Consider the following 24,269-nt stretch of genomic DNA (forward strand, 5'->3'; position numbering starts at 1 on the left):
CAGGAAGAACGGACTAAACGGCAAATCCATAAAGACTAGTAAACGACGGCACGCAATTCAGCAGATGTGCTCCTTATGTTTATCTTAATAATATAAATGCCTTGAAGCAGTAGGTAGTAATTTCGATCACGTTCTGGAGGGCCGGTTGCAGTTTTCCTCGGAGAAATTTGACAAGTCTGGCTAACACCGTAAGTTAGCAAACGACGCGGTTTACCTCTCTCAAGGCTTGTTTAAAGGCTCGTTTCGTTTTTCGGTTTCGTCGGCATTAAGTGTCTTCACATCGGGGGAAATCTCGTAACGATGGTGCAAAAAGATAAGGCGCTAGAGACCCCTCAAGTGGACGGTGAAACGAGCCCCAGCCCAGTCTCCGGAGAGGCTTGTGTCGAGGCCCCCGGCCCAGTGGATGAAGTCGGTATTGGAGTGGAACTGACGGGCCACAGAAAATTCATCAGTGGGGTCGTAGAAGGTAAGACTGCATATGTATGTTAAACAAAATTGTGTGTTCCCGTCATGACTGGTATACCGATGCGATCAGAATATTAAAGGGGGTCCTATTGCACACCTTTCGAACAGACTAATACCGGGTACCAGTTGTCTTGAAATATATTTACTTGTCGCTAACAATGCCTGGTACACACCGTGGTGATGAAGCCTTGAACAAAATCTTTTGAGGTTTTCGAAGCGACCTGTTTCTGCAGAGGAGGACGAGTAGTCCACAGCTCGCGGATCTCCCCCTGGTGGTTCAGACTGGAAACCGCTCGGACAGTCCTGCAATATTCATTGTCTCTCGAAGTGAGCAATCAACCTGCTCGTTGCCAGGTGTCACGTGTGCGTCCCCTTGGCCTTTTTGAGACGCTGGTCCCTCGTCAACGACTCACTTGCATGCTGGATCTTTTTTATCAGAACAGTGCTAGGCAGCACATTGGTGACTCAAGCTTATTTGTGAAACTTTTTTATTAATTTTACTAATTAAAAATGCAGTGCTGTGTGAATAATAATCACCAATTCCTGTTTTAGTAAAAATGGACTGCATTTACATAGCACTTTTCCATCTGCATCTGACACTCAAAGCGCTTTACAAATAATGCCTCATATTTGTCTAGCCTACACTTGAGAGCAAATTGCCTGTTGTAACAACTGAGTTCACACAGCAGGGTTGAATGGGGCTGATTTCCAATGAGGGTACGATTTTAAAGATAAAGTTTAGTTTCATGGCAAGGTGGAAATGACCAACAAAGTTTAGTTTGCCATACATGGATAGCTGCTACTGGTCTATCAGCATCATCATCAGAATGCAGAAACACAATAGCAGTTGTATACAACTCTGTGTACATACTTATCAACTGTTTTTAATAGATAGTATGTATGTGTATGTATATACGTATATATTTATACCATGGTCAGTGAGAATTCCATGTCTAACTGGCGTGCATTATTTTCGTGTATGCGCACATGTAGTTCGGCGAGTTAAGTCACTTTTTTTTAATCACTCAGCTCTGGTTGTTACCATAGCAACGTGCAAATCAGTTGGCGCAGATCAGCTGTGTTTTGACAGGTGAATGACAGAAACGCCATAAAACATGGCTTTCCAAGTGAATTTTAATATTTTTAGCCAAAATAAAACGTTTGAGGAATGGAAAGAGTAGGAGAGCAAACGAGAAGAACAGCAAAAGCAACGGCGTAAAGATTTAACATCAGACGAACTGGACAAGATTGAAGATGGGAAAGAAGAAGAGAACAGTTCTATCCTTGCGGGCTGCTGGAGCGCTCCGCATCAAAACAGCGAGTGTAGTTTCTGGACCTGTTGCCAGAGTTGGCCGCAGCTTCATACAGCAGAGGGGGGGGGCGGTGTGAGTGGCCCACTGTGGCGTTTACCGAGCCCGCAGACTCAGTAAGCGCATCGGAGGCAAAATATCTTGAGACTGGCATAAAATAGTCCCAAATACTTACGCATGTTTATCAAGTTCTGTTAACTTAAATATTTGTGTGTTAGCTCACCGTGTGGGACCATGGTATAAGCAGATTAAACAACTCAAAGCCGTGCATTATACGGTTTGAATGCACGACGCGGAGTCTAAAACACCACAATGGGAAGTACATTCAGACCATATAATGCGCAGAGTGGTGTTACTCCACGAAATGCATTCAAACCATATAATGCATGGCTTCGAGTTGTTTAATCCTTATATATCTCGAGCTCATATATGCAAACATCTGACAGGTCTGAAACTTTGGACATTTAAGTACCCCATTCAGCAGTTAAATATGGATGAATAACCTGACCAAAGTAACTACTTAGATTTTTTTTTTTTTTTTTTGTGCCACTGACACACACTTGTGTACCCTGACTGTGAAACAGACCAACTGTACTCTCTCTGTACATGTATGAATATACGCTAAATAATTCACAGTAAAAATGTGCAAATAAAATAAAATGTGCAGTTACAAAATGTGTGCAAAGGCGAAACAGACAAACAGATTTGATAGATTATTGTAGACAACAACTAAATTGACTCTTCTTTGCTGATGCAGGTTTTTATGGTCGTCCTTGGACCATGGAACAGAGGAAAGAGTTATTCAGGAGGTATGATGCACTGTTAATGCAGCATTTGTTATGTTGTTGCATAGAGATTTGATAACCTGGTAATTTACAGGCAACAGAAATGGGGATTGAATACATACTTATATGCACCCAAAGATGACTACAAACACAGAATGTTCTGGAGAGAGTTGTACTCTGTGGAAGAAGCAGGTAATTTGTTTGGATTTTGCATTCTGGACACATTGATCAGTTAGTCATATAATGGTGCCAGTCAGACCTGCATGATCAAGTTTAAGGACAATTACTAGACTGATTTTAAACATATGACTCCTTGCGGATTTAGTGAATTTATTTTTTCCCCCTAAACTATCTCTTAGAGCAACTCATGACATTAATTGGTGCTGCAAAGGAGCATGGGGTAGAATTCATCTATGCCATTTCACCCGGACTGGACATCACCTTCTCCAATCAGAAAGAGGTTTCTGCACTAAAGAGAAAACTTGATCAGGCATGGGAATATTTTATAATCATGCTGTGAAAGGCATATAAAAGCACATAGTGTTGTCAACTGAACATGCACAGCATATTGCACTCTGTTATTCTATAACAAAATGCTCCCCATTCCTTCTCTTTCCCTCAGGTTTCACACTTTGGTTGCAAGTCATTTGCCTTACTTTTTGATGACATTGACCACAATATGTGCCCAGCTGACAAAGAGGTGTTCAGCTCATTTGCACATGCTCAGGTTTCCATCACCAATGAAATCTACCAGTATCTGGGAGAGCCTGAAACCTTCCTCTTCTGTCCCACAGGTAGGTATTTATTACATCTTTAACGAAAAATGAATTATGTTTTACTTACTTATTTAAAGCTTCTTTTTGTTTTGTCTTACAACAGAGTACTGTGGAACATTTTGCTACCCAAGTGTCTCTCAGTCTCCCTATCTGCACACAGTAGGAGAAAAGTTGCTGCCTGGCATTGATGTACTATGGACAGGTGAGGTTGAATTGTTCCCTGACAATCATTTGACATTATTCCTGCTGTTCAGCATTCTATTAAAATTAATGACTTCTCAAACATACATTACAGATTCACTGATGTGGGGTTTTATTTCTCCAGGTCCAAAAGTGGTGTCCAAAGATATCACTGTGGAAACTATTGAAGAGGTGTCTAAAATTCTTAGAAGAGCACCAGTAATCTGGGACAACATTCATGCCAATGACTATGATCAGAAGAGACTTTTCCTTGGGCCGTACAAGGGCCGTTCAACAGAGCTTATTCCTAGGTTGAAAGGAGTGCTCACCAACCCTAATTGCGAGTTTGAGTCCAACTTTGTAGCCATCCATACTCTGGCTACTTGGTATAAGTCTAATATGAATGGAGTGCGCAAGGATGTGGTCATGAGTAAGTAGTTTCAGAAATGCTTCCAAATATCTTCACCAAGGAACACACACATTTGTATTTGTTTTTGTTTTCTGGACCACTCAAATTCTAATGACTGGTAATTGGTTTCATAAAGCACAATATATACGAGGTCTGTCCAAAAAGTATCGTACCTTTTTATTTTTTTCAAAAACTATATGGATTTGATTCATATGTTTTTACATCAGCCAAGCTTGAACCTTCGTGCGCATGTGTGAGGTTTTCCACGCCTGTCAGTTGCGTCATTCGCCTGTGAGCACGCCTTGTGGGAGGAGTGGTCCAGCCCCATCGTCGGATTTTCATTGTCAGGAAATGGCGGAATGATTTGGGCTTTTTTCCCATCAGAATTTTTTCAGAAACAAGCAGCTGGCAACCATTCGAAAAATTTATCTGGCTTTCTGTGAAAATTTATGGGCTTCACAGAGAATAAGGAGTGTTACTACAGCTTTAAGGATGCCCCACAATGGCGCACGGCGCGCCGCGCTCCGAGCCGCCATCAGGAGGCAGAAAACACCACATCATTTCTAAACGGATGGCTGTGTGGAGCTGGGACCGTCGTGAGCAATTTCTCTGGTTATCACAAGAGCTGGACATCAGCCATTTTCCGGCAGATTTCACTTTTAACAAGAGGTTTTGTCATGGAAAGCCGCGCGGAGGCTTCGCGCGTCAGGACCGATTCGCTGATCGAGCGAGACAAAGGAACACCTCCGTTTCGGAGTGCCAGAGGACAAGTTGGGACATGCCTATCTCGGCTTTCAAAGCTTACCAGCCCAGTTATTATAAGAGAAATTGTGGAGAGCTGGGCATGTCCTGATGCGCGAAGCCTCCGCGCGGCTTTCCATGACAAAATCTCTTGTTAAAAGTGAAATCTGCCGGAAAATGGCTGATGTCCAGCTCTTGTGATAACCAGAGAAATAGCACACGACGGTCCGGCTCCACATAGCCATCCGTTTAGAAATGATGTGGTGGTTTCTGCCTCTCGATGGCAGCTCAAGCACGGCGCGCCGTGCGCCATTGGGGGCATCCTTAAAGCTGTAGTAACACTCCTTATTCTCTGTGAAGCCCGTAAAATTTTCACCGAAAGCCAGATAAATTTTTCGAATGGTTTCCAGCTGCCTGTCTCTAACAGTTTCTGAAAAAATTCTGATGGGAAAAAAAGCCCAAATCATTCCGCCATTTCCTCGCAATGAAACGACGACGAGAGGGGTGGACCAGTGCTCACTCAAAGCCTGCCCACAGGCGAATGACGCAACCAACAGGCGTGGAAAAACTCATGCATGCGCACGAAGGTTCAAGCTTGGCTGACATAAAAACATATGAATCAAATCCATATAGTTTTTGAAAAAAATAAAAAGGTGCGATACGTTTTGGACAGACCTCGTATATATATATATCTCTCTCTCTGTGTGTGTGTGTGTGTGTGTGTGTGTGTGTGTGTGTGTGTGTGTGTGTGTGTGTGTGTGTGTGTGTGTGTGTGAGAGATATATACACCAGAGGTGGGACAAGGTCACCATCAAGTCACTCTCAAATCATGAATCAGGAAGTCTCAAGTCATAATGACCACCAATTGATTCCTTACTGATTTGGGACTTGCAGATTGATGACTCGACAATGACTCGTCCCACCTCTGAGATATATGTATGTATATATGTATATGTATACAATTCCTGCTGTCAGCATGCCAATTGCATGCTCCCTCAAATCTTGCGACATCTGTGGCATTGTGCTGTGTCATAAAACTGCACCTTTCAGAGTGGCGTTTTATTGTGGGCAGTCTAAGGCACACCTGTGCACTAATCATGGTGTCTAATCAGCATCTTGATATGGCACACCTGTGAGATGGGATGGATTATCTCAGCAAAGGAGAAGTGCTCACTATCACAGATTAAGACTGGTTTGTGAACAATATTTGAGGGAAATGGTGATATTGTGTATGTGGAAAAAGTTTTAGATCTTTGAGTTCATCTCATACAAAATGGGAGCAAAACCAAAAGTGTTGCGTTTATATTTTTGTTGAGTGTGTGTGTGTGTGTGTGTGTGTGTGTGTGTATATATATATATATGTATATATGTATATGTGTATGTGTGTGTGTGTATGTATATGTGTGTATGTGTGTGTGTGTATGTATATGTGTATATATGTGTATGTGTATGTATATGTGTATGTGTATGTATATATGTATGTATATGTGTATATATGTGTATGTGTGTGTATATATGTATGTATATGTGTATATATGTGTATATATGTGTATATGTATATATATGTGTATATATGTGTATGTGTATGTATATATGTATGTATATGTGTATATATGTGTATATATGTGTATATGTATATATATGTGTGTATATGTATATATGTGTATATGTGTATATGTATATATATGTGTGTATATGTATATATGTGTATGTGTGTATATGTATATATATGTGTGTATATATGTATATGTATATATGTGTGTATATATGTATATGTATATATATGTGTATATATGTGTATATGTGTATATGTATATGTGTATATGTATATGTATGTATATGTGTATATGTATATGTGTATATATGTATATGTGTATATGTATATATATGTGTATATGTGTATATGTGTATATGTATATATATGTGTATATGTGTATATGTATATGTGTATATATGTATATGTGTATATATGTATATGTGTATATATGTATATGTGTATATATGTATATGTGTATATATGTATATATATATGTGTGTATATGTATATATGTGTGTATATATATGTGTGTATATGTATATATGTGTGTATATATATGTGTGTGTGTCCAAAGGGACCAGTGAAGCTCTGTACTGTATTATTATAATAAGACAGACCAGTGTTTGCCATGCCACTGTTCCATGCTTTTTTAATGGCTGTCTTCTCACCCTTTAACAGCAGATGGTGAGGACAGCACAGTGTCCATCCAGATCAAATTGGAGAATGAGGGCAGTGATGAAGAACTTGAAACAGACATGCTTTATAGCCCACAGCTTGCTCTAAAACTGGCTCTGGCAGAATGGCTTGGGGAATTTGGTGTGCCTCATCAATACAACAGTAAGACCAGTCTCATAAGTGTATGGAATGCACACAATTCCTCAGTTTCTTTTTAAAGAAACAGGATATATTGAAGTAGGGTATTGCTAATTGGATAGCTTTAAATCATAAGATTGTCATCTTTTCAGGCCGGCAGGTGCCTCAGAGCGGTGCCAAAAGTACAGCTATAGACGTGTCATCCATGGCTGCTGCTCCCTCTCTCTGCTCCTCCACTACAGTCACAACTGTGTTTCAGCAGCCTATCATGTCACCAGCCATGCCGTCTCTCTGTCTGGATCCACATGCACACCCAATCTCAAAAAGATCTCAGGGGGTTGAGGAGGTTAGCTTTACTTGTACATTACAGGCAGAGCAGTTACATTTGATTCTTTTTGTTTTCTGTGACCTTGATGGTGAAATTATTGCAATTTTTTATTTGTTCAGAATGTTTGTTTTCCTGTACTCTGTTTCAGTTCTTCACCACACTTTACATCTTTGTTTGAAAACATGTATTGTTGTTGTTTTGTAACAGTTCTGCTGAAGTGGAGAGCACTTGTAAAAGTTGTAGAATTTTTCTTTTATGTTTGTCTGTGCAGGTGGAGGTGGAGAAGAAGGATTCAGATGAGGAGCCCATGGAGATGGTGGTTGAGAAGCAGGATGAACCAGAACCAGGAAATGAAACCAATCCAGAGAGCAAAGATGTCGGTCCTGTTCTCGTTGATAAGATGACTGAGGACTTGAAGCCCATGGATACAGACAAGGAGAGTTTGTCCGAGTCAAAGTCTCCTGAAGACTCCATCCAGGAGGACTGTGGGAATGATATCGCCCCCATGCAGACAGATGAGCAGCTCAAACAGGTGCCCCCCCATACACCTAGTCTAGGACTAAACTAAAAAGGTAACACCTACAGAACTCACACTGTTTGTTCTTGTGTCCTCAGGGTGTGTATGTGCCTGGTCCCAATGAGAAGCCCCTGTTCATAGCTGAGCCCCTCACACTTGAGGACTTAAGCTTGCTAGCAGAACTTTTCTATTTGCCTTATGAACATGGACCCAAGGCCATGCAGATGTTGAAAGAGTTCAACTGGCTTAGAGCCAACAGCAGTGTGGTCAGTGTCAACTGTAAGAGAAAAGAAGCTGAAAAGGTATGTTTGTTCATCCCTTTATATAGCACAGCCCCTTAGAAAGTTGATAGAAAATTTGTAATTGTGGGGGTTATGTACTGAACATATTCTGGGTGTATGATGATGTCATGTACTGCAAACAAAATGGTGGATATGCATTACCTATGCTGTCCATTGGGTGGTGTGGTTATGAGATCATTCACTTGTATGATTGAGATTTGTCCTGGTTGCACTTAACTTTAAAGCGTTATGGTAAATTGGCATAAACACCAGATGTACAGTTTGAAGTGTACAATTGAATCTAATTTAAACCCTGTTTATTGTCTAGGTTGCAGAGTGGCAGTCACGGGCGGAGAAGTTTGAAGAAATGTGCTGCTCAGTCATCCAGATGTTTACACGTCTGTCGAACACAGCCAACCGAACCATTCTATATGACCTCTACCCTTACATCTGGGACATCAAGAGTATCATTTCTATGGTCAAGTCTTTTGTCCAGTGGCTAGGTATGTAAGAATAGGTGACCCTACAGGGTAAACTCATACCTTTATTGTGACTAAAGATGATAATTCTGAACTTCGTCATTCTTGCAGACACTTGTACACAAATCGTGTTAATTTGTGACAGTATCACTGGCATTGATCAAATTAATCTTCAGTGCAATGTAGTTTCAAAAGCCATATTTAAATAATTTCTTCAAATTCATGCACGCACAGTCTTCTTGATGGTTAACAGTACAGTATTATCCATCATGAGAGTCTGAGAAAAATGACTCCTAAAATGCTTCCCCACTATACCTGTATGCATACTGGGAATCAGTGGTTCTAATAACTAGTTATAATTGAGGGCAATTTATTGACCATTTCAGTACATATAATGTCAGATTTCTTGCCTCTCAGAAGTTCTAAAATGATTTCTGTTTTTTGAAGTGTTGATTGTTTTTGTATGACTGAGTGCTGTTTGCACTGCTATCATCCAACTTTTCTTTTTTCTTCCTTGGAAGACCACAACAATCTGCTCCACCTTGGCAATAACAAAACCAGATCCATGTGGCAAATGTCCCAGCAGAGTTACTGCTGCTTGCTGTGTATCCAGTAACATCACTGCTGTGTTCCCACACAGATATCCTTGCTTCCATCTCTCTGTCTGTGGGGATGGGCATCACTAGGGGAAATCCCCCTCCCCTCCATGCCCTTGGTGCGCACGCGAGCTTGGAGAGCAAATCGAGTGACTGTCTGTGGAAGGCCATTCTGGTGCATAAATTACACATAAAAATTTAGAATGTTTTCAGCGAACAATAACCACAGGAATGCAGTACTTATAATTTGGTGTTATACCCTCACTGAGGAGATTTTGGTATCATGTTTTTGGATTTCAACTTTGTTTGCTCAACATGTATCAAGGTGGCATCTGTCTCATATAAAGCAAAAATATTTTACTGATACCTTTATAAATCTTTTCTTTCCCTTTCAATCAAAGACAATTACTATAGGTATAACCAGTCTGTTTTATGGAAAATTGTGAAATTTTTAGTTTATTTATTTTAAAAAACAAAAAATCCAATTACAAATATTTAATTACTTTAAGATTTTTAAAAGTATTTTTTAAATTATTATTTTTTTTATTTTTTTTTTACAAATAACTTGGCCATATAATCATTACGTTACATCGTCATGTAGTACCCAGCCAAGCTAGCTTATCAGAATTAAAGTGGATATACAGTGAGGAAAATAAGTATTTGAACAGCCTGTGGTTTTGCAAGTTATCCCACTTAGAAATCATGGAGGGGTCTGAAATTTTCATCTTAGGTGCATGTCCACTGTGAGAGACATAATCTAAAAAAAAAAAAAAAAAAAAATCCGTAAATCACAATGTATGATTTTTTTTTTTTTTTTTTTTTTTTTTTTTATAATTTATTTGTATGTTACTGCTGCAAATAAGTATTTGAACCCCTACCAACCAGCAAGAATTGTGGCTCACACAGACCTGTTAATTTTTCTTTAAGAAGCCCTCTTATTCTGCACTCTTTACCTGTATTAATTGCACCTGTTTGAACTTGTTACCTGTATAAAATACACCTGTTCACACACTCAATCAATCACACTCCAACCTGTCCACCATAGCCAAGACCATAGAGCTGTCTAAGGACACCAGGGACAAAAGTGTAGACCTGCACAAGGCTGGGATGGACTACAGGACAACAGGCTAGCAGCTTGGTAGAAGACAACAACTGTTATGATTATTTATTAGAAAGTGGAAGAAACACAAGATGACTGTCAGTCTCCGTCAGTCTGGGATTCCATGCAAGATCTCACTTTGTGGGGTAAGGATGAGTCTGATAAAGCTCAGAACTACACAGGAGGACCTGGTCAATGACCTGAAGAGAGCTGGGACCACAGTCACAAAGATTACATTAGTAACACATGATGCTGTCATGGTTTAAAATCCTGCAGGGCAGCAAGGTCCCCCTGCTCAAGCCAGCACATGTCCAGGCCCGTTTGAAGTTCACCATTGACCATCTGGATGATCCAGAGGAGTAGAGAAGCTTGAATCTTCGACTGGACTGGGTTGCTTGACGCGAGGACGTTTCGCTTCAAATCGCAGAAGCTTCCTCAGCTAAAATTCTTTCACTTCCAGAGCAAGAATTTTAGCTGAGGAAGCTTCTGCGATTTGAAGCGAAACGTCCTCGCGTCAAGCAACCCAGTCCAGTCGAAGATTCAAGCTTCTCTACTATGGAAACCACCTGCACAACTGAGAGCCTACACAGAAACAGATCCAGAGGAGGCATGGGAGAAGGTCATGTGGTCAGATGAGACCAAAATAGAGCTTTTTGGAATCAACTCCACTTCCCATGTTTAGACGATGAGAACAACCCCAAGAAAACCATCCCAACCGTAAAGCATGGGGGTGGAAACATCATACTCTGGGGGTGCTCTTCTGCAAAGGGGACGACTGCACCGTATTGAAGGGAGGATGGATGGGGTCATGTATTGCAAGATCTTGGCAAACAACCTCCTTCCCTCAGTAAGAGCATTGAAGATGGGTCATGGCTGGGTCTTCCAGCATGACAATGACCCCAAACACAAAGCCAGGGCAACTAAGGAGGGGCTCCGTAAGAAACATTTCAAGGTCCCAGAGTGGCCTGGCCAGTATCCAGACCTGAACTCAACAGAAAATCTTTGGAGGGAGCTGAAACTCCAAACCTGAAAGATTTGGAGAAGATCTGTATGGAGGAGTGGACCAAAATCCCTGTTGCAGTGTGTGAAAACACAAAACTACTGGAAACGTTTGACCTCTGTAATTGCAAACAAAGGCTACTGTACCAAATATTAGCATTGATTTTCACAGGTGTTCAAATACTTCTTTGCAGCAGTAACATACAAATAAAATTATTAAAAAATCATACATTGTGATTTTGGGATTTTTTTTTTTTTTTTTTTTTTTTAGATTATGTCTGTCACAGTGGACATGCACCTAAGATGAAAATTTCAGACTCTTCCACGATTTCTAAGTGGGAGAACTTGAAAAATCGCAGGGTGTTCAAATACTAATTTTCCTCACTGTATCTGTTTTGGAGCATATTTGTGCAGAAGTGTTCATAACCATTTGTGAACCCCAGATTTATTCTTTCTGCACATGCTTTTGATTTAGAGCATGCATTTTGAGAAATGGCTGTTCACAGCTAAGTCTGTCAGTTTGATTACGAAAAACAGAGAGCGATGATTGAACATGCTGCATGCAGGTTTGAAATAAAATGTAGGTTTACCCATTTTAAATACTTAAATAATTCAATGTGGCAAACAGTGTTACTATTATGGTGGGCTGCCACAAATGTAGCGGTGTAGGGGAAAACACTGAGTTTTTCGCTGTAACCAGTTGGACCAAACAGGACCCACATTAAAATAGTGAATATTGTTTGGATGTGCCTTAATTTCTATATATATATATATATATATTATTTGATTTGTGGCATCTCATGCAAGTCCTTCACCATGATACAGATTGAGTGAAATCAGTTTTGCAACACCTCCACATTTTGAGTATTTCTTGAAATAGCCGAAAGCACCAGCATGGCCTGTAGGTTACTCCCTATAACTCGGTTTCATTCGCAGGTTTCTGTCCAGTCCATCCATGTGGTAAACCTGAGGACTGAGACCAACAGTACACAGCAGGCAGCATACCCACACTGGTAAAGCCACATTAAAATTGAACACCAGTGGCTTAATGAATTACTCAACAGAAAGTTCCATATCAAATGAGGATGTTCAGATACAGTATGTGATTAATATCACCACAGGCGGTATTTGAATATCAGGACAGCAGGGTCATGGAGTGCCTGTTTACATCTGCTCTGTTCATTGTGTTGACACGTGTCCATCTTCCTCCCACATTGGAAGCTGTGCAGTCAGCACTTAGTCACAACATCCCTGGTTAATGTACTGAGTGCACTTACTAATAATTATTTTCTACTGTTTTCTCCCTTCACTATGTACAGATGGAAGAATCCACAGTACAAGTTTCTACTGCTTTTGGATCGACAGTGCCCGATGTATGCACAGTGCAGGCGTTGTTTTTCTTTTCATGCTTTGGAGTTGTTTGTTTATATATATATATATATATATATATATATATATATATATATACACACACACACATAATTGGACTGATCATTATTAAAAGATTGATTTGGAGGAAAGGAACCAGCCCTTTGGATGAAGTCACATTTTGCGCAGCGAATTTAGCGTTGAATATTACATGTTAACTCTCAAATTTCTTTCTTTGGCAGCTTCTCTCTAACTGGCTTTTTGTTTCTGTCAGTAGGGTTGTAGAAATTGCTCAGACCAGCCAGATGCGCCTACTCAAGGGAATTTACACTTGGCTCCAAAATTTGTCTATGGCGCATGATTTTTTTTTTTTTTCCCAGTCTACTCACCTTGGTTTGGCTGTAGAGTTACAGTCGGTATGCTAGTGTACAGGTTGACAGACCACACACGAAAAAGATCTGCATGTGCTCTGATTAATTATAGATGGCAGCACAAAGCACACTAACAAATCAGATGAAAGCAGTTCACTCTGACATGATTTAGTAGTCCAAGCAAGTTCTTTGTTCCTCCCCGTAGGTGCATCTTTGTGCTGTTGTGCGAGCTCATCTGAGGAATTGTATTACTGATAGCAGGCTGAGGTTAGTCACCTAAAGCAGCAATAGGTGTCTTGCCCGTGTGCTGCGTTTGTCTGGTCACATGACAGGGCTCCTTGTCAACCAGGTCAAGACTTTGTTAGGAATTGTGCTATCATATCCAAACTTTAATAGATCCCTGTGGGGTGTAGATATGCTCCCTTTATGCGTTTTGTCCCAGTGCCGTCTGTATGATTGTGGCTTTAAAATGTGAGTGTTAGCTTTTTGATCTAAGGACTGTTCACACTGTCTGTTGTTGTATTCCTGGTTTAATGACTCATGCTCTCCAGTCATGTGACACGGCAGAAAGATGAGAATGTGACTTCACATCAGGTGCCAAGATCAGTGGGGTGACGGCAGCTGAAGCTTACATTGCACTCCTCCGACATCTGGGTTTTGGTCCTGGTGGATCAATACTGAACTCTGACCTCATAATGAAGTTTACTGTCACTGAAATATCAGTGTTTTGTTTTGACCTGAACTGCATTACATGCCGTTCTCCCTTTAGTCTTTGGAGAGCATGTTTTTTGCTAACCTTCATCCTATGTTATGTGAAGTCTATTGGCATTGATTTTATGGTGCAGAGCTTTCAAAGTTTTTCTGATTGTTAGTCTTTCCAAAATAAATCTAAACTGGACCAGATTACTCTCTTAAAAATGCGTAAGCTTTCGTTGCTTGAGCCCCATTTCATCATAAAAGATTTATATTGGATATAACTGAAATATTACAAAGTAGGTCCTTCTTTGTTTTTACAAATACAAAAAAAAATCTAATTATGCTGTTAGATACAAATGATTTCCCTTCCTCCCCATCTCCTTGCTCCCTTCATCTGTGTCAGAGAGCCCATCCTGTGGTAACAATGTCCGCTTGGCTCTGCTCCTAACAGGGTGTCGTAGTCAGTCCTCAGCACAGTTCCTTAGAGGAGACCAAGAGCCCTGGGCCTTTAGGGGAGGTCTAGCAGGAGAGTTCCAGGTATCCAATGCACTGAATTACAGCAATCATATGAAAACAAACAACAAAAAACAGTTTATGAGAAAAGAAATGGTATTATGTAAGCAGGTATGACGGGGTTTGGTCTGTCAAAGGTGAGCTGATGGTTATATTTCTGACTTCACAGCAAATTGTTCCATCCCCATATTCTCCAAAGATGTTTTGGATGGTATTTAAGCACATTTGCTTTCACTTTAGAAAGTGTTGGTGTGTGAGGGGGATGAGATATTTGAAACCTAAGAAAAGAGATTATAGCCATTGTTTGGTCATGTATCTTTTCTTAAATGATTATTTTAATTTCTTTCAGCAACTGCCCAAGGAGATGCTGCTTTTCCCAAGCGCATGCAGCGCATGCGAACATGGATAGGTTTTATTTTCATGACGCATTGTTTCTTTGCAGGAAAGTACAGCGCACAAATTTACCAGCCAACCTTTGGCAAGCACAAGCATCGCAGCACCAGCGAAAATGAGAGCATGTTTGTAATGAGAAAACTCCATGATTACGCAAAAAGTTCTGTAGCTCCAGCAAAGCCTCCAACCTTGAACCACAAATGTAAATGATGCCATATTTAATGTGTAATATTGTTAGCAAGTATTAAATTTGTCTCTTTGGTGTTTTTCCTGGAGTTCTCTCTGGCTGTATGCGCAGGCATCATTATTTTTCTCAACAGGAGGGTCCAGCGCAGCGAAATTTTGCGATGCCCAACAAAAGGGAAAGGAGCATCTCCTTCAGCCAGTAAAACCTTAGTCAGACCAAAGCGCCTCTCTTGTTTGTCTGAAATGTGCGCGTTGTGCAATGTGCGCTTTACCAAAACTGAGAAAATGTGTTGTTTGCTCATTGTCCACTGTCAAATTAAAAATGAATATGAAAATTTTTAGTCGCTGTTATGTCAGCCCAAAACTCTGTGCTGTGTTCTGCAAATCCTTTTGGTTTGACAGTGGCTCAACTGCAGCAAATGCACTGAGGCACTCGGCCAGACCAGCACACTATCTGGCCTGATGGACACTAAACCTTTCTCTTTTGACACCCACAGCGATTGTTGCCAATAGATGGGGCAAACGATCTTTTCTACCAACCTCCACCATCGATGCCAACCTCCAAAATCTATTCCATCAGGCCATATTTTTCCAAAGATGAGGTGAGCTTTAATGCCTTCTTGTTTAACCAGTTTGTTAAACATGTAATACTGCATTTCAATAGTCAAAATACAAAGGAAGAGAAAGATGGGAAGGCTGAAGTTGAGGTGGTTGTTGGGGAGCACATTTCATCCATGCCAATTGTATCTCTGATTTGCAGGCTGCGGTCTATAAAATCTGTAAAGAGATGTTCTGTGAAGGAATGGAGGATGTGCCTTTCTCTGAGCAGGATGCTGACCTCATAGGAGACAGGTAACGCATAAACACCCAGTGTACATCCTGGAATGCAGGGTTTTACTCCTGTACAAGTCTGCATGTCTAATCCTTACTCCGTCTTTGCAGGTTAGTCGGAGGTCTCCTGACTTTGAGTTCAGACTATGGTTTTGTGCTAGAAGATGAGGAAGGGATCTGTGGTTATGCTCTTGGCACTGTGGATGTCAAGCCCTTCATTAAGAAATGCAAGTTGAGTTGGATTCCCTTCATGCAAGAGAAGTACCACAAGCCTGACTGTCAGAAGGACCTTACAGAGGCAGAGGTAGGATCCCAGTCCATCTCTTCAACGTGGTGCCAAATGTCAGGATTTTCTTTCTATCAGCAGTGAACGTTAACAATTTTCACATCATGTATTTCATAACCCTTATGAAAGAACTGCATTAAAAAAATGTTCACAAACATAACTGTAATGCCGCTTTCACACCGGGCGCGATCAGTCGCTACAAATTTGCGGGTGTCGCGTGGCGACGGAGGTGCCTCCTTCGCCTGGTGTGTCACTCTGCTTTTGCTGTGAAAATTCGCCCTGGTGCGTCATCAAATAGGAGGAGCTTCCATTCCGCTCGCCGGTTCCGGTTGTCCGTCAGGTTAACATGACGGACCTTGATCACACGGAGCGAGTTGTTGTGGAAAGCTCCCAATACAGGGAGTATCATTATTTGCTGCAGGAGCTGCGTCTGGATGACGGCCGCTTTCAGCGGTCCTTCCACCTCTGCGGGACCCAGTTTGAGGACCTCCTGTCCCGTTCACGCACGCGCATCTAAACAATAAAAAAAAGAAAAAAAGAAACTCCGCTGCTTGCTGCAGCTCGCTCTTCCCCCCAAAAAACTCTGTCATAATTGTGTTTAGAAACCAGTCACCATTTGTTTTATTATACATCTGTGTAGTTAATTAATGAAATATTCTCCACAGACGATTCGCTCGTGCGCACACGTAAAAAAAGAAAAGGAAAAAACTCTGCTCCCCCTGCTGCAGGGCTGCTGCTCGCTCAAAAAACTCTGTCATAATTGTGTTTAGAAAACCAGTCACCATTTGTTTTATTATACATCTGTGTAGTTAATAAGTAAAATAATCTCCACGGACGATTCGCTTGCGCGCGCACGTAAAATAAAAATAAAAAGAAACTCCACTCCCGCTGCTGTGGGGCTGCTGCTCGCTCCAAAAACTCTGTCATAATTGTGAAATAAAGGACAAAAGAGACATAAGTCCTGCTCACAGGCTGCTACCAGATAGAGGACGTGTTCACATCTTCAGTCAAACTCCAGACATCTCCACGTCACTACATATTCGGCGCGACGAGACGAAAAGTTCTGATTTTTCAACTTGGGGAGGAGGGCAACGCGACGTGATGCGACACAATATCGCGCCACAAAAGCGCCAATCGCTCAAAATCACTTCACTCGTGTTGCTTCATTCGCGTCCATCGCGTCGCGCTGCGTGACTTGGCGCCAAAACGCGTCGTTCCATAGGGATTACATGGCAACCTGTCGCTCACGTCGCACCCGGTGTAAATGCAGCATAAGGTGTAAGGTGTCATGAACACAGATAAAAGAAACGGGAAAAGCTCACTGCATCTTGTGCCCTCAAGAAACATGGTAAGCTGGGTCAAGTGATGGCTTTTTAAATAATGGTTTAATTACTGCCACCTTAAAAGGCTGTGGTACATAGCCAACTAATAAAGATAGATTGATCATATTTAAGATCGAAGCATTAATTAATGGTAGGGCTTCCTTGAGCAGTCTGGTAGGAATGGGGTCTAATAGACATGTTGATGGTTTGGAGGAAGTAACTCATGAAAATAACTCAGACAGAACAATCGGAGAGAAAGAGTCTAACCAAATACCGGCATCACTGAAAGCAGCCAAAGATAACGATATGTCTTTGGGATGGTTATGAGTAATTTTTTCTCTAATAGTTAAAATTTTATTAGCAAAGAAAGTCATGAAGTCATTACTAGTTAAAGCTAAAGGAATACTTGGCTCAATAGAGCTCTGACTCTTTGTCAGCCTGGCTACAGTGCTGAAAAGAAACCTGGGGTTGTTCTTATTTTCTTCAATTAGTGATGAGTAATAAGATGTCCTAGCTTTACGGAGGGCTTTTTTATAGAGCAACAGACTCTTTTTCCAGGCTAAGTGAAGATTTTCTAAATTAGTGAGACGCCATTTCCTCTCCAACTTACGGGTTATCTGCTTTAATCTGCGAGTTTGTGAGTTATACCACGGAGGAAATGCTGAAAATGTATTATTAGATGCAAAATTAATTTGGTTTCTGGGGCCCCTCGGGCCCTAAACCCCAGCTCCTGGGGGGCTGCACCCCCAGACCCCCTGAAAATTTTCCTTGGATTTCACAATTTTCATTTCACAGGCTTGTTCAGTGTAATCCTATCGCTACCCTTTTAAAAAAAAAATACACAAATGCCTTTTCCAAATTGGATAAACCACCTACATATGTACACTGTCGCCTTGATGTGAGATGATGAATGCCATGGGTTTTTCCATGTGGTATTGGATTCTTTTTTACCATCTGCCTCTGTCCTTGTAGAAGATGATGCTGAGTTTTCATGAAGAAGAGGAAGGTCTTCCAGAATCGTTCCTGTCCAACTTTCCCTCACTTATCAAAGTTGACATTCATGCAAAGGTGACTGACCCCAGTGTGGCTAAAAGCATGATGGGATGTCTTCTGTCTTCTCTCAAGGCCAATGGTAGGTGGCAGCAATTGCAAATTGACATTAATGCATCTCAATAAGCAAATAATGTACTGAATATTTGTAAATGTCATTGCTCACCAAATTGCAATTTGAGTGATTATATGAAGAGGCTCACATTTAATAATACTTTTGCCTTTTCCTTTAAAAGGCCACTGGGTGAGCGTCAACATCTGAGAGAGACTATTGTAATCTTACTGAATAAACCAAAATAAAGTACTGGATACATGTACATTTAGTATAATTTATACACTGATTTATGAAAAAAGTGCCAGTTTAAACAATGTTGGAAATTAATGTATTTGTGTTTTGAAAGTTAGATAAGAATCCTTACTTACACACAGGATTTAATGGGACAAGATTACCTGTACTATAATGCATATTTTATGTCTCATGCATGTTTTATTGTGATTTGGATGTTGTCTATATTTGTTTGCACAAACAAAACCTTCTACCCGTTTAATACTCTTTAGCCAGCTAAAACTATATCTTCATGAATAGGATGCTGCTTCGAGCAACAGAAGATCTAAGACAGGGTGGGCAACTTGTTCCAGAAAGGGCCAAGAGGTGCAGGGTTTTGTTTTTTTTTTTTGCAGCCACTGATTCCATCAGGTGATTTCACTGATTAACTGATTCCATCTGCTCAAACTGATATTAATCAGTGAAATCACCTGGTGGAGTCAGTGCCTGCAAAGAAAATCTGCACCCTCTTGGCCCTTTCTGGAACAAGTTGCCCACCCCCTGATCTAAGACATTAGGATCTGGAAGTTTTGTTGTAATCGTAATGCAGTTTTGTGAAATGTTGACAAACGGGTTTCGGCAACAGGGAGTTTTGGGGATGTTTTTTGCTCATCTAGTTTTATTGTTTCCCCAGGTTCACATGGTGCATTCTGCAAGGTGTGTCACACTGATAAGAGAATGTTGGACTTCTACAGTAAGCTCGGATGCTTTGAGGTGGCCAAAATGGAAGGCTTTCCCAAAGATGTCATCATTATGGGACGCAGCCTATGAGGAAATGTTCTACTACCATAACTGTGACAGACTAATAGAGGGCAGGTCAGCTAGGCTTCTAAACATGTTTACTGTTTTCACAAGTCAAAACATTAATGTGATTTGAACCTTGGCTAGCCCAAGGGAGCCTGAAATTAAGCACATCAGGTGCACAGATGCCCTGTGCTATCTGTTGGTTTTACAGCTCTGTTGGTTTCAGCAGATCTGAAGCTAAAAGGCCAAACTGACCTCTAGTCAGGTGACTCGACTGCCAATATGGAAGAGTGGTACTCCAGTGCTGATTTCTGGGTACCACTGCTCGCATATCTCCACAGGCAGAAAGTGACAACTCCATAAAGTGACTTTTTTTTTTTTTAACATAGTAAGTCCCATACAAAGTTCTCTGAAGTGGAGAAAGGCAGAGCTGTAAAACAAGCTGATCTCAGGTGGTGCCTTACTGCCCGTGTGTGTCCTGCTTTGTCAACTCTGAAATGGAGAAATAATGCACCTGTTGGCATAAGCAGGACTCGATTACACAGTTTCTAAAGTACAATAAGATTTATAATGTGGCATTTCCATTTGCTCCGTAATAGTGACTCTTTGTTTTCGGCTTTGAGAACAAGGCCTTTTTAAGAGCAACTTGCAGTGGGATTTACACGTTTTGTTTTTGCCCGCCCACACTCATTGTGTTGAGTTCAGTGAAATGACAATAGAAGAATGAGAGTGTGGGCTCAACAGGAAAAAAAAATGGATGTTCTTGAACATTTTTTTTTTTTTTTTATGTGGTTTTGGGTAACATCACATAAGGTGGTGTCTTTGTGCACTGTGGAGGAGGAGGTGCACTGTTGTAGCTCTCTGAAAAGTCAGAAGCATGAATAAATTTAACATGAAGCGGTGAGGCTGACTACACATGGGGGTGGATAACTGTCTTGAATCTCATAATAATTATTAATAATAGTCAGACCATTCTGTTTGAGCAGTTGATATTTGAAATACCCCCCCCCCCCCCCCCCCCCAAAAAACACAACTTTAGATCTGATTGATTTTTTTAAACAAAGCCTCTCACCTGTCAATCATGTCTCTACAATGGCCAAGTTCACGTCACTGCAGTACCTCACCTGATCAACACGTTCCAGTTTTCAGGAAGTTGTGTAACTATGTAGTGTTTATTTTTTAAATGTTTCAAGTGACTAAGTTGATAAAATGTACAAAATTACATTCATAATTACCGTAAACATTTCCTGGGAGCACAACCTGGTTACACCAAAATTCAGATATTACAATTCCAATGATTAGCAGATTAATATAGAGATGTAATTTTTATTTTATTTTCTGGACATGGCTCACATTAGTGGATATTAATAGGACTTTAAATTGCAGGTGTGATTTACCCAGATGAAGCACTAACTCTCTCACTGCCATGAAGCTGCTCAGTTTGTTGTGAACATTACCCAGGGGCCTGAACTGTTGAACTAAAGGCAATCTGGGTAAAATTCAAGTGTGTGCATTTTCATCCCAAATTCAGATGTGCTGTGACAAAGTGAGATCTCATTCTTTGGCTGTAGTACATGTCATTTTGCATCCCTCTCTGTTTTGTTACGATTCATATTTTCCAGTGAATGTTTTCTCAGTTGTCCTTTCTACCCCATTTACTGGCAGGTGTTATTTTCTGTCACTGAAGTAGCATTGACTCCTACACTGTTGCACTGTGGGAGTTGAGAGTTGAAAGTAGTTAGTGGGTTTTTGTTTCCTTCTTTCATTGAATGTTTTGTATTTTAATACAGATTCCATTTTTCAATGCGTTTCAAGTTGTGTAGTAGCTGTATAGTTAAAAAGCACTTTCTGATTGTAGATATGAGTGTTCTGACAGAAACATGAGGCTCGTGTTCTTTCAGTTGCCGTTGGCCAATGTGACGTTTTGTTTTTGTGGACGTTCATGATGTGCATGAGGTACATTTACTGCAGCTGACATTAGAATAACCGCGTCATACGCTACATAGGGGAACATGCATGCCACACACGTCCGTGTACATAATACTGTAGTACATACTCTGTAAATCATAAAGTGTTACTATTTTGTACATCTTTATTCACATGGCTAGCATTCCTTCAAGGAAGTTGCTAGCCATGTTTGTCAACCCTGTACAGCCGCCCCACCTAGCTGTATCTCAGTGAGGTGTGAGACTTACAACAGATATGCTTTTGAATTTACGACGGCAGAGTTTTCACTATTTCTAAATGGTTCTTTTTCCAGTTTTTCCACACTTTTGTCTTTGCCACCAAGGTTTGACTTTTAAAAACAGCAGTGACTGAGAGAAAGGGCTCCAATTGTACATTTTGTTTGAGTTTGGGATTGGTGATGACAATGTAAGAGTTGTATGTACTGTAACATGGGTATTAAAATCAGTGAACCATGATGCTGTTTCTCTGTTTTCTGGGTTTCACTGATGGGATCAAATTTTTAAATAATCCCATTAAAATGCATCACAGTTGTAATAATACAATGGTTGGAATTGTGATGTTAATGCTTCAGATTCTAGCTTGCCAAGTATTGGGCAGGAATAACACAGTTTATTAACTAACAATCTGGTTTATGCAGTTAACTTTCTGAAGCTTTATCTTAGTCATTTTGTTTCTATTAATATGCACCACCCAGAACTCGTAATGGTGCTCAGGAATTTGCTTTGGTTAGTATGTTGATATTGCATGTTAACTAACTTGAATTAAATTTTGTTCATAATATTGTTAATGGTAAAGCTACTAATTATTTTTTCAGATTTTCTTCAAACCATGTAATTGGGATTCAACTGCAACAAAATCTAGTAATGCATCTCATGGTACAGCTTTTTATGGAACAGCCTACCTACTCGTATATAGAAACTGATCCAAACTACAACTCAAGTCACTGGTCAAACAATTTTTATACAATGGCAAAACTCTCAGGAGTTGTCTTTTTGCACTTTTTTTTCTCTGTTAATTTGTCACTGTTCACTCCATTTTGTGCTCAGTTTGATCACATATCCCCACTCTAAGACCACAATTTAAAGTTGTGCTTGAAAATCAAAAGGGTTTTTAAAATGAGCGCTTCTGATTGGCTCATGCAGATGCAAGCAATTTTTTTTATTATACTCAACAAAAATATAAAGGCAACACTTTTGGTTGTGCTCCCATTTTGTATGAAATGAACTCATTCTGCCAGAGCCAGTTTTAGAGCAAGCTGTGGGCTATAAAGCATGTCTGTTTCAAGTTCTTCATCACTGCCCTCATTCTCCAATTTGATCTGGATGGACACTGTGCTGTCCTCACCATCTGCTGTTAAAGGGTGAGAAGACAGCCATTAAAAAAAGCATGGAACAGTGGCATGGCAAACACTGGTCTGTCTTATTATAATAATACAGTACAGAGCTTCACTGGTCCCTTTGGACACACACATACATATATATATATATATATACACTCAACAAAAATATAAATGCAACACTTTTGGTTTTGCTCCCATTTTGTATGAGATGAACTCAAAGATCTAAAACTTTTTCCACATACACAATATCACCATTTCCCTCAAATATTGTTCACAAACCAGTCTAAATCTGTGATAGTGAGCACTTCTCCTTTGCTGAGATAATCCATCCCACTTCACAGGTGTGCCATATCAAGATGCTGATTATACACCATGATTAGTGCACAGGTGTGCCTTAGACTGCCCACAATAAAAGGCCGCTCTGAAAGGTGCAGTTTTATCACACAGCACAATGCCACAGATGTCGCAAGATTTGAGGGAGCGTGCAATTGGCATGCTGACAGCAGGAATGTCAACCAGAGCTGTTGCTCGTGTATTGAATGTTAATTTCTCTACCATAAGCCGTCTCCAAAGGCGTTTCAGAGAATTTGGCAGTACATCCAAGCAGCCTCACAACCGCAGACCACGTGTAACCACACCAGCCCAGGACCTCCACATCCAGCATGTTCACCTCCAAGATCGTCTGAGACCAGCCACTCGGACAGCTGCTGAAACAATCGGTTTGCATAACCAAAGAATTTCTGCACAAACTGTCAGAAACTGTCTCAGCGAAGCTCATCTGCATGCTCGTCGTCCTCATCGGGGTCTCGACCTGACTCCAGTTCGTCGTCGTAACCGACTTGAGTGGGCAAATGCTCACATTCGCTGGCGTTTGGCACGTTGGAGAGGTGTTCTCTTCATGGATGAATCCCGGTTCACACTGTTCAGGGCAGATGGCAGACAGCGTGTGTGGCGTCGTGTGGGTGAGCGGTTTTCTGATGTCAGTGTTGTGGATCGAGTGGCCCATGGTGGCGGTGGGGTTATGGTATGGGCAGGCGTCTGTTATGGACGAAGAACACGGGTGCATTTTATTGATGGCATTTTGAATGCACAGAGATACCGTGACGAGATCCTGAGGCCCATTGTTGTGCCATACATCCAAGAACATCACCTCATGTTGCAGCAGGATAATGCACGGCCCCATGTTGCAAGGATCTGTACACAATTCTTGGAAGCTGAAAATGTCCCAGTTCTTGCATGGCCGGCATACTCACCGGACATGTCACCCATTGAGTATGTTTGGGATGCTCTGGACCGGTGTATACGACAGCGTGTACCAGTTCCTGCCAATATCCAGCAACTTCGCACAGCCATTGAAGAGGAGTGGACCAACATTCCACAGGCCACAATTGACAACCTGATCAACTCTGCGAAGGAGATGTGTTGCACTGCATGAGGCAAATGGTGGTCACACCAGATACTGACTGGTATCCCCCCCCAATAAAACAAAACTGCACCTTTCAGAGTGGCCTTTTATTGTGGACAGTCTAAGGCACACCTGTGCACTAATCATGGTGTCTAAT

At 40.9% G+C, this 24,269-nt stretch overlaps 1 protein-coding gene across 1 annotated transcript; it reads left to right on the top strand.

Moving 5' to 3' along the window:
- Positions 1-300: 300 nt before the first annotated feature.
- Positions 301-19,613, top strand: oga (O-GlcNAcase). The gene is made up of 18 exons (XM_034185753.1): positions 301-466; positions 2,533-2,584; positions 2,655-2,752; positions 2,920-3,050; positions 3,183-3,354; positions 3,440-3,538; positions 3,662-3,946; positions 6,882-7,040; positions 7,169-7,362; positions 7,616-7,876; positions 7,960-8,163; positions 8,471-8,645; positions 14,202-14,287; positions 15,340-15,444; positions 15,603-15,694; positions 15,785-15,977; positions 18,254-18,413; positions 19,291-19,613. The coding sequence occupies exons 1-18, from the start codon at positions 301-303 to the stop codon at positions 19,425-19,427; spliced, it is 2,769 nt and encodes a 922-aa protein (XP_034041644.1). The 3' UTR covers positions 19,428-19,613.
- Positions 19,614-24,269: the final 4,656 nt, after the last annotated feature.

Source organism: Thalassophryne amazonica, chromosome 13 (genome assembly GCF_902500255.1).
Source record: "Thalassophryne amazonica chromosome 13, fThaAma1.1, whole genome shotgun sequence".
Classification (NCBI taxonomy): domain Eukaryota; kingdom Metazoa; phylum Chordata; class Actinopteri; order Batrachoidiformes; family Batrachoididae; genus Thalassophryne; species Thalassophryne amazonica.